General features: G+C 43.9%; 1 protein-coding gene across 1 annotated transcript; it reads right to left on the bottom strand.

Moving 5' to 3' along the window:
* Positions 1 to 7,688: 7,688 nt before the first annotated feature.
* On the bottom strand, positions 7,689 to 9,953 carry LOC119317782 (probable peroxygenase 5). Its single transcript, XM_037592279.1, has 6 exons — positions 9,773 to 9,953; positions 9,544 to 9,666; positions 9,316 to 9,401; positions 8,633 to 8,724; positions 8,424 to 8,549; positions 7,689 to 8,331 (listed from the first exon to the last, which is right to left on the bottom strand). The coding sequence occupies exons 1-6, from the start codon at positions 9,870 to 9,872 to the stop codon at positions 8,172 to 8,174; spliced, it is 687 nt and encodes a 228-aa protein (XP_037448176.1). The 5' UTR covers positions 9,873 to 9,953; the 3' UTR covers positions 7,689 to 8,171.
* Between the last annotated feature and the right edge of the window lie 910 nt (positions 9,954 to 10,863).

Genomic DNA, 10,863 nt, shown 5'->3' with positions numbered 1-10,863 from the left:
GATTTGACAGGACGCAATGCGGTTATTCTGTTTCCACCCCCACCACACGCATCCTAAACCCTAAAAACCCTAAGATAAATAGTGGGGTCACGGATGTGATGGACTCGCCTCCGCATGCGACGACGCGGCACGCCGCGTCGTCGCCTGCTCCGACTCGTTCCTGTCTCGGCCCATACTTGGGCTAATCCCATGATTTCTCATGAGACAAAAGTCTAAAAAGAACATCTGGAGAATTAAAAATTACAAAGAAAAACAAACAAACAAAATATAGAGCATCATGCACCTTCGCCTTCCAATGTGGAGTGCAAATCTCCAAAACCAGAAGTTCAATCATTAATAAAAAAGAAGTCCAGATCCTACTGAAGATAGTGCTTGTGGTCCAGCTCCACACTTACACACTAGTTACAACAAATTGCAGAAGAAATCTACTAAGGGTTTTTGATTTCTGGAATGTAATCTGTCCTGGAATATCAATGTCAAAAAGATGAACCTGCATTCAAGAAATTTTTTGCTGTGACATAAAAAACCAAGAAAGAAGCACCTGAGGAATAATAATGTTTAGTGTCGAAGAAACAAAATGCACAAGGCGTAAGTTAACTCATAAAATGTTCTAAATAAAGGTAAGTCCAAGTTGTAAAAACACAGAAGTTCAGCGTTTGGAAAAAACATCAAATGAACATGTAGAAAAGACAAATTACACAGAAGCAAAAATCTTGTAAGTTCACATTAAACACAAACGGAAGTTCTACCACCGTTTGAAGTATGCAAACGTGTTACAAAAAAAGTAAGGTATGCATGCGTATTTGGGAATAATCCCATAGTTGCCACGGAACAAACTAAAACCCAAATTAGAAAATTGAAAATTACAAAAAACACAAAAAATAGAGCGCGATGTTGCACCACCTTGCAATGTGGAAATCAGGAAGTTCAATCACTGGTAGCATAGAAGTCCAATTACTACCACAGAATGTGGATGATCTAAAAAACTAGCCCCGAAGACAGAATAAATATAAAAAGGATGATTTGTGTATCTATGGACCACCTCCACATTTACGTATATGAGTACTCTGAAAAACAAAAAAAACGTACACAAAATTTTTATAACAACACCAACCAAACAGATCGTATTGCAGCATCAACCAAAAAACATGCATTAAAACGAGGGAAGTTCAAGCACAAAAGGTGCAGAAGTCCAACTCTGTAACACAGACAGTAGAATCACTGAAAAAACGCATTATCGAATTTGCTTTTCAGATTTAATCACTTGGATGACTACACCTTCTCAGGCCGCGACCTCGAACGATATCCTATTGCGCCCTGACATCAAACCGATAAATCAACCAAGCTGTCTCATTGAAGAACCGAAAACTAGCACGGGCGGACACGAGATCCAATCGCCCGATTTCAGCGGTGTATTCGCCTTCCCGATGGAATTAACAACGCATGAACGGTCCAATCTCACTACTGCAATCAAATCCTCCCTCTATACTCAAATAAAAATAACAAATCTACAGAAGCGGCGGAACCACTCCCGCGAACGAAGAACACAGAGCCTCAAATCAAATCCGTTGAAATTAACGACAAATTGCCCACGAAACTTGTACTTAAACCAAATTACCATCATGTTAGAGGTTCCAGGACATGCACTAAATGCATTAAACTTATAAACAGACAGGAGTTCATCCGCCCTGAGAGTGAATCCGCCAAAATGTAAAAATACGAATCAAAACGAGCATTTAGATGCAGGTATGAGTATCTGGATTACAGTCACATCCCACACAACACTACCGACCGAAATAATTCGCGGGGGAAGCCACGGTTGCGAAGATAGCCCGAAGTTCGGATTTGTACAGAGGGAAGTTCAGGCGCGTTACTCAGACAGTTCAGGTTGTGATCAGAATATTATTCTGATCCCGTGATCAGAATAATATATATATATATATATATATATATATATAGGACGCCAGTTTGGGACACCTAGGTGCCTGGGCACCTAGCTTAAAAACCGTTGGATGACACTAAGATCTATGCGCGTGTAATTAGTATTAGCATTGATGGATAAATCTTATTAGGAAAGAATTATTGCTTGATATGGACACTTAATACCTGCCCAGATTAGATAGGATAGAGAAAATCAGTAATAAATGACCCATGTTTATATACGTATAAACATGTCCATGCATCATTTTGCTTATAATGAAGGTCATACGTTGAATAAATCACTAGGTATATACGTACATAACCCAAAATATATTAGGTATATATGTTTTGTACTCGAAATATTTTGGTTATATATTAGATACCTATGTGTCACGTAGCTGGATATATACGTAGCCATGTTTTACTTTAGATATATGTCACATAGACCGGGTATGTACAATATTTTCCAAAAAAAAAATTACACAACCAGGTATATAAGTGTGTCGATACATTGGGTATTTCCACTTGACGTATATACGTCGACCGGGTATTACAATATTTTCTTCAGTAGGTATTGGATAGTTAGGAAACAAAAATAAAATGTAATTAGTCAAATAACAAATTCTTGGGTATATACATACCCGCGTATGTACATACTTTTGTTAGTAAGTATAAGATACCCATTTTAGATAATTGGGAAACAAATAAATGTAAGTTTTTAAAAAATAAATTATTGAATATATACATATCTACGTATGTACATAATTTCGTTGGTAGGTATTAGATACATGTATTAGGTAGTTAGGAAAAAAATACGCGTATTAGATACTTGTATCAATTCTAAAAAATCAATATTATTACGTTTTATTGTATGGCAAGTCTTGCATGCCTAATAATTAGAAAAAACAAATAAAACGTAAGCAGGGAAAGTCTTGCATGAAGAATAGTTAGGAAACAAATTAAATATAACACGGTTTCCAAAACAATCAAGGTGCCCGGGCACCTAGGTGCCCTCAACAATTTACCTATATATATACCTGTGAATCCGCTCTTTTCGTGTATCCCTACATCCCTCTGTTCTCGGCCCCACGATTCTAAATCCTTTGCTTTGGATTAATTTCCAGTAATTTTGCATTGAAACGCCCGCCTGTAACCCATACCAATAGTTTTACTTTGCAAAAACAACCCTGGACACAGGACTGCATCGTGCGTCGTAATAGACAACTCTAGGTATTTCTCTCTTCCGCGGCAGCTATGGAACCCTAGGCCGAACGCCCGCGGCCCTGTGCTCTTCAGCGGCGACGGCGTCCGTCGACACGCGCCACCCCATCCAAGTACTGATATTCCCAACTGACATGATCTCGGCGTTCATCGGCAGCCGTCGGCCCATGCATGAATGTACGTAATTGCTTTGATCTCTGTATCCTTCCTCTGCAGACTGCAGGTCCACACTCTAAGGAGAGATCTTATACGCTAGATCAGCTAGTCGCTTGAATGAACAACCTCATCAGTAGCAATCAGCAACACTACGACACCACTAGTTCCAGGTAAAATCCAGTCCTTTCGTATGTTAAAGCATGTGTCATTGCCATGTGTGAACTTGATCTTGTAGGTGTGCTTGCAGTCACATGGAGCCAACCAGTTACTTGCAAATGCATATGAATGAAGAAGAGTTTGGCACACCCAAAAAGAATGCAGCCATATCCCTAGCTGTAAGTTTGATTAGTTTGTACTACCTTACAACTAATCCTTTATTGATCTATGTGTGAATGTGGTGGTCACTATTTATTCTTGATGTTGCAGTTTTTGTCTTTTACACCTGAATGTGATGAGAACTTGAAGCCTAAAGTAGGTATGGCATTTGAAGGACTCGAGGCAGTGGAGAAGTTCTACAAGGCATATGCACATAATGCGGGTTTTGGAGTCCGTATCGGACAACAGAAAAAGACTGAGAATAAGGTGGTACGAACTAAGCGCTTTATGAGTAATAGGGAAGGATTCAAGTCGAAAGATAGTAAGGAGGTCGATGACTCCTCGAGGAAAAAGCGTAAGCAGACCAACACACGATATGGTTGTGATGCACACATCTTTGTTAGACTTTCTGGGGAGAACAACCTGCAAAAACTAAGGCATAACTATTGATTCCTTATTGTTAAAAAATAATATGACTAACAAAAATAAATTCTTTGCAGGGAGAGTGTTTTTGATGAACAAGGAAATTTACTAGAAGAAAAACCCGCTGATGCATTGGATGCGGCCACAAGAGAGAAGATTTCATCTATACGTAATAACATGGAAGATATGATTCAGAAGGCGAAGCACTCAGATGTACTCCCTCCGTGCCACGACGAGTAATTTGGAACGGAGGGAGTAGGCATGGACTTCTTAACATCAAGTGTGTTGAACATTGAGGTCCCTCTAGACCAAATGGTTCATGCAACTACCAAAAGCACAAGGCAAGAGGAATATGAGGCTTTTATTGGTTGCAATATTCCTACTGAAGTTCATATACATCCACCCACTGATGTTCATACGGTGGGGAGATGCAAAAGAATAAAGAGCGGAAAGGAGACCAAGGAGGATAGTCGAAAAAAGAAGGACAAAGAAGTAAAGGCAAGGGTAGCACGCTTGTGCAAGACATGCAAGCAAATAGTATTTCATGATAGTCGCAATTGTCCAAGCAAAGGGAAAAGGGGACTGATTGTGGAAGATATGCAACTAAATGGTGCTTGCTGATGCCAAATTTTGCGATGCAAAGAATGATTTTATATATGTTATGATTTAGCCTTTGATGTACAGGAACCATGTAATGGACGGGGATTTGCACTATGTTAAATCAAATTTGACTTGATTTATAATTTTTTATGATTATCAAATTACTACATTATATGAACATCAGTAGGGCGATGATTGTCAAATTTTCATCATGTTAAATAAATTCTTTGCTCAGACCTGCATCATACCGGAGCAGAAAATACAGTTTGTCAATATACTTGTTATACATGATCAATCAAGAACTACAATAAATGTTCAGGAAACTTTGGATATGGACTTGTTTTTATAGCCTTTTTTATCTTAAAACTGATTACGGACATTCTAGGCCACTTCTGGTAATTCAGAAGATTTTCTGAATAAGTCACTGATTTTGTTCAACACATATGGAGCTTAGTCATTGAACTTTGTGAATGTCCAGGATATTTTGGATAGTGACTTGCTGCTTATAGCTTAGATATCAAAACTAGACAAAGCCATCCCAACCCTCTTCTGCAACTCAAAATCTTTGCTGAACAATATATGGTTTGACCACATGACTGAGAAGATCACTGATTTTTTTCCAGCACTTCAGTTCGTAACTGAACTAGTCACTGAATTCTGTGGCAACAGCATACATGGTTTTGAGCAAGGGAAAAGCTCAACGAAAGCCTCTGATCTGAACAAGCTTCGTAAGGCATATCACGTATTGGTAAGGAATCTAGAAAAGATTATAAACACATACAAGCAGCTCACACGATGTCATTTATTTAGGTGCAAATACTGATACAGTTTACTCATATGAGCATAGCACCGGTACATTTTGTACAGGCTACAGGTTACAGCTACAACTTCCTATGGACGAGAGGCTGCAGCTTCCTACGTAATAGGAATCATCGCCCGCGGAGGAGGCCATCCAGGGCGGCGTTGGCGCCTCATCGTTCCGCATCATCACCGCCGTAGAAGGTCGTCGGTTGTCATGGCTTCGCCGTCGAGACGGCCGGCCGGCCGGCCGGGTCTAAGGACCGTCGAGCCATTGTTGTCGCTACTTGATTGCCGCCGCTAGAGAAGTTCAAGGGAATCATCCATGCGTTGCCGTGGTACTTGGCCTTCGGATTGAGATTCAATTTGGGGGGCGATGCGAGAGATCCGGCAAGGAAGGATTTGGGTCAGGAGTTGCACGACGCACAACTTGGAGCTTTGGGTTGGGGATGATGGATCAGAGAATTAGGGGGGTTTCTGCAAACGAAAATATTTCTTAAGTTAGAAAGCGGGCGGGTGAGTGCAAAAATCCACTTCACTGCACCTGGGGCGAAGGATATATACATTGGCTGGTGCACCCAACGAGAGGCCGACCAAAATTTGATCGCGTAAAAAAGAAAAGAAAATTATAAACATGTGGCACAAATAACCATAATAAAACATTAATTAACCACTAGCAAAAAGGTTCATGCGTTGCAATGAAAAAAATTCTAAACTAAGATTGCATACAAACCAAAACAAACTAGTCGCTGTCAGTTATCTCGGCCATAATCCTCTCCTATTCGTCATCGTTGATGGGGCTGCCACCGCCCTGGCCCGTTCCGCTGCTGTCGGACCCGGAGCCGTCACCATCGCTGGAGAAAAGACCGTCACCATTGCCAACTTATAGAGCTCGTACCGCCGATGCTAGCTCCTCCTTGATGCGCTCCGGGTACAGGCGGCGGAGCTCCGCCATGTACTTGTCGGTGTGCTCCGCATCGAGGTGCTCGCGGGCATCCCGGTCTTCCCGCAGCTCGCGTGCGGAGGCCGGGAGGGGGGGATGGGGGCAAATCCGACAAGGCGGGGGTGCTGAAGGGTAAGTTAAGTTGTCCTTTTGCGCCGTGGAGGCGCACTTACGGGTTCGATTAGGTGCGGTTTAGAAAAAATTTGATCCTTTGAAACTTCATAGGGGATCGGTTAGAGACGTTCTAACCCTTCTAGTGCCACTGGGGCGTGAAATACCGAAATACTCACTCCATGTCAAAATATAAGACATTTTCTAACACTAAAACATGATATATTTCGATATGAAGGGAGCGTGTGCAAAGCATCTTGAAAATGAACAACGAGTTGAGGACAGACCTATGCGCACGGACTGTACTATCGTATTAGAGCGATGGAATCTGCGGTTCTCTTAAAAGGTCTCGTTCGTACTCCCTCCGTCCGAAAATACTTGTCGGAGAAATGGATGTATCTAGATGTATTTTAGTTCTAGATACATCTATTTTTATTCATTTTTGCGAAGAGTAATTCCGGACGGAGCGAGTACCATTTTAATCTACTGTTACTTTGGTTCGCCTCATCGGGTGGACACCGGAGAGTCCACAACCACTCCACCTGCTGGCATGATTAAGATACCGCTGAGCAGAATATCTAAACAGTCAGTCTCAGCGTACAGACAATGAAACAAGGGGAACAAATAAACAGCGCGACGGAACCTTTGTGAGCAGGCAAAGGATGCACGGGCAGATAACGCTGACAGCGACATACTAGCTCGCTGGCCCCGTTGATTCCAGCGAATTAATAAAACGGGGTTGATTGCAACAAGGAGGACACGGACAAAACATCACGGGCAAGACAAAGAGAGGCGTCAAATGGGAGTAGGATGTTTTTTTTTTACCCCAATAGCCAGTGAACGTTGCTGGGAGGGATGACATTTACGAACAATTTTGATGGCAATTTTAGTTAGTGAGCATGACAATTCTGCTACAGTTCAGCTGTTTTATTAGAAAACTGCCGTGCTTGCGAACGAAAATCGTCGGCCTTGCTCATCCTCGCCACAACTAAAGTTGCTTCAAAACATTCGCAGATTATAGTTACCAGTTTTTTCTGAGGGTTAGTTTAGGGAGCTTTATTCAGGCATCACAGCCCAACTAAGGAGCAGGAGCAAGTCAGTCGTGTACGCATAATGAAACCATATATCCACAGGACACAAACAAGAGGAACATCGGTCCCATCCCACGATTCCGTTCACAAGCGTTCACACCCGTTCACACTGCCTATGTTTCTAACATTCATTCAGCAGATATAGTAGTACTACTGTCCGTAGCTATGTGGCGACAGACCGTGACGGCGTGACGCGACGAGCCAATCACACCGGATAAGTAATTTGGACTAGGACTACTTCCTCTGTCACAGTTTAAAAGGCACAGTTAAATTTGCGTGCGTTTTTCACAATAGACAAGGTTTAGGACGTATTACATTTATTTCTAGTAGCTAATTAATACTCCGATGTACTATTTCTATATGTATGGATAGTGCGAATGCTATTTTTTAACCCATCTCACAATCAATAGATAACCACCTAGGTCCGAGAGAATTTCGAAGCACGCCTTCTAAACCGTGACGGAGGGAGTACCAGTGATGCCCTGTACCTAGCCAGCGACGCATCAGTTCGGACGGACTCGAGTAGTGTTCAGACTGGCCTCCGTCGCTTGTACGGTAGCCACACACACACACACCGTGACGGCGTGCCACGATCATGCCTGGGTTTCTTCTAGCGAGGATGCCCTCCGCTCCTGCACCACCCTGGCGAAGAGGCTGCCGTCGTAGACGCCCCTGGCGGCGTCCTTGCGGAGGAGCCCGTCCTCGTCCTTGCCGATGCTGTACAGCAGCTTCCACTCCGCCGACGCGCCCGCCCTGCATACGTTGTTTTGCTTGCCGCGTCAGGAGGTCTGAAAATTACGTGCAGGATGGATAACATAACAGGAGAGGCCGTAGACCGCGCGTACCATCCCGCGTAGTCGCTGGGCTGCCGGTTCGCGGCGATCAGCTCGTCCACCTCCTCGGACGTCAGGGCGTCCGGCACCGTCTTGCCGTGCTTGGCGAACGCCGCATCGAACTTGTCCGGAACGAACCTGCAATGGTTAATTACGCATCAGTAGCGAATCACCATGCGCAAGTTGGAGCAGACGAAGTGGTTGGCGTGTGCTTTTACTACCTTCCTTGGGAGTCATACGCGCCTGAGTCGCTCCCGTGGATGCCCTTGTGGATGTTCTCGATGTAGATGGACATGCGCGCCGTGTCATTTTCCTGCACGAATTTCACAGCCCTTTATACAATAGTAACTTGCTTGCTCTTTGGACAAAGAACGAAGGTGTGCTAAGACCTGCTCAGTTTCTTTGATTTGAAACATCATAGTGATCACAGAGTACCGCACTACTAGCTAGTCATGCCCACGACTTAATAAAAAAAGAAGTAATGCCCACATCTGACGCTTGTACTGTCAAAATCTGAAACCAGGCATCCCTCTAAATTATACCGCACTACTACATTTCATGATTTTGACACTCATCACTTGTCAGACCCGGGATCGCGTATCTATGCACTCGCAGGAAAATACTACTGAGAATTGAATTTCTATCAAGACTTGAAGAAAGCACAGTAAAAGGTGCTAAATGTTCCACAGAACAAAACTTTGTGGCTCAGGTAGCTAGCCTAACATACCAGAGCACTGAATAATCAGCTCGAAACCGCAGACAAAATGAAGCGTTCTAATCTAGCGTTGCCTTCTCTTCTCAGGGAAGCAAGGGAATGTTGCAGCCACAAGCTAACAGTAACCAGGATCCTTAAACTTAACACAGAAGAAAACTCCGACATAAGAATTCTCTGTCGAAGGATTACCGGTCTGGTCTGGGGGCCAAGGACGCCATTGATGAAGGTGGCACTCAAGGTGGACGAAGCAAATCCAAATCCGAGGGCCCGAAACGCTGGTATGCAAGGAGGGTAATTGCACGTGAGACAGAATCAACAAACAACAACCGGAGAACCACTGGGAGAAATCTCTCTGAAAGACTGAAACAGAACGCAGGTAACAAAAGCAGAAAGCGAATGGGGAAAAAATTCGCTCACCTGCGTACGTCTCGGAGAAGGTGACGACGCCGTCCTTGTCGCGGTCGAAGAAGGCCGCGTGCTTCTGCAGCGCCGTCATGCCGCCGGCGCCCGAATCGTCGCCGTACCCCGACGCCTGGCCCCCTGTCCGGCCGGAATCAAGAAGAGGAAGGACGACGGATATCAGCAAAGCGCGCAAGCCGCGACGAAATGGACAGCAGAGCAGAGCAGAGCCAGCCTTATTCATTACCTAGGAACATGGGGAACAGGAGCAGCAGGGACAAGGCCGCCGCCGCCGTCGCCGTCGCCGCCGCCGGGGAGGACGACGCCCGTCGCGGTCTTGCGTCCATCTCGAGGGATTTCTTCCGCCTCGCTCGCTCGCTCTTTGACTGCTATCCCCTCTCTTCTCTGTGTATTTGCCGCGGCTCGCGTGGTGTGCACAGGTGTCTCGGCGTCCGCCGTCCGTATATGTAGGGTCGCGGTTTTGCGCCGTGTGAGTGGTTGGGCAGTTTCGCGATCGCACGTTTCCGCAAGAGGAGACGCGCACTCCTCAGATACGTGTCCTAGGCTCGGACCGTGCCTCCTGCCCGGAAAACATTTTTCTTGATCCAAATTATTCTGCCATGTCTCATCGTTTATTACTAGCACAAGTTAATTTAAATTGTTTGTTTAATTTGTTCTGTACGCGTGATGATGCAGAGGCCAGGGCAATCCCTTTTTAACCAGAAACGACTAACATTATAATCATTTATTTCAACATGGCAATGGGTACCCGAAACCAGCGAACCCGGCGGGTAAAAACCCTATTAGGGTAAGGGTTTAGGACAAATAAATACCCATGTTTTTATAAATGGGAAAAAATTATACCCATCGGGTAAACTGGGTATGGATATGGGAATGCAATATCCATACCCGCGGACCCACATACCCATATATTAATTTCTTCTAACAGCAGGCTTCATGTGTTCACTAAAGGAACCTAGCCATTGTATCCTAGGCTAACGCAACCGCTAGCGTCGATCCAAAATCCTCTCCCCTGCCGCATGTGCATGATCTTGTTTAAATGTGTTGATCTTGTTTTGTGAACTAACGGTTTTGTTAATCTTATTACATAGTCTCCTTCGGTTGACTATTTTGAATTAGGGGATGCAGAAGTACCTTCAATAAAAGAAAATTGTGTCTGTCTTGTTTGTCTTGTAACTGAAAAATAATAATAGGCGTGAATGCTTCTTAAAAGTTCATGTACAGGCTACTCACTCATGTATATAATTGGACATTGTTTAATGCCATCTATTTCGTGCTTATTGCTATCCATTTCTGAAAATCAATATCATTCTTTTT

This window comes from Triticum dicoccoides, chromosome 6A (genome assembly GCF_002162155.2).
Source record: "Triticum dicoccoides isolate Atlit2015 ecotype Zavitan chromosome 6A, WEW_v2.0, whole genome shotgun sequence".
NCBI classification, from domain to species: Eukaryota; Viridiplantae; Streptophyta; class Magnoliopsida; order Poales; family Poaceae; genus Triticum; species Triticum dicoccoides.
This window is presented reverse-complemented; position numbering and strand designations above follow the sequence as displayed.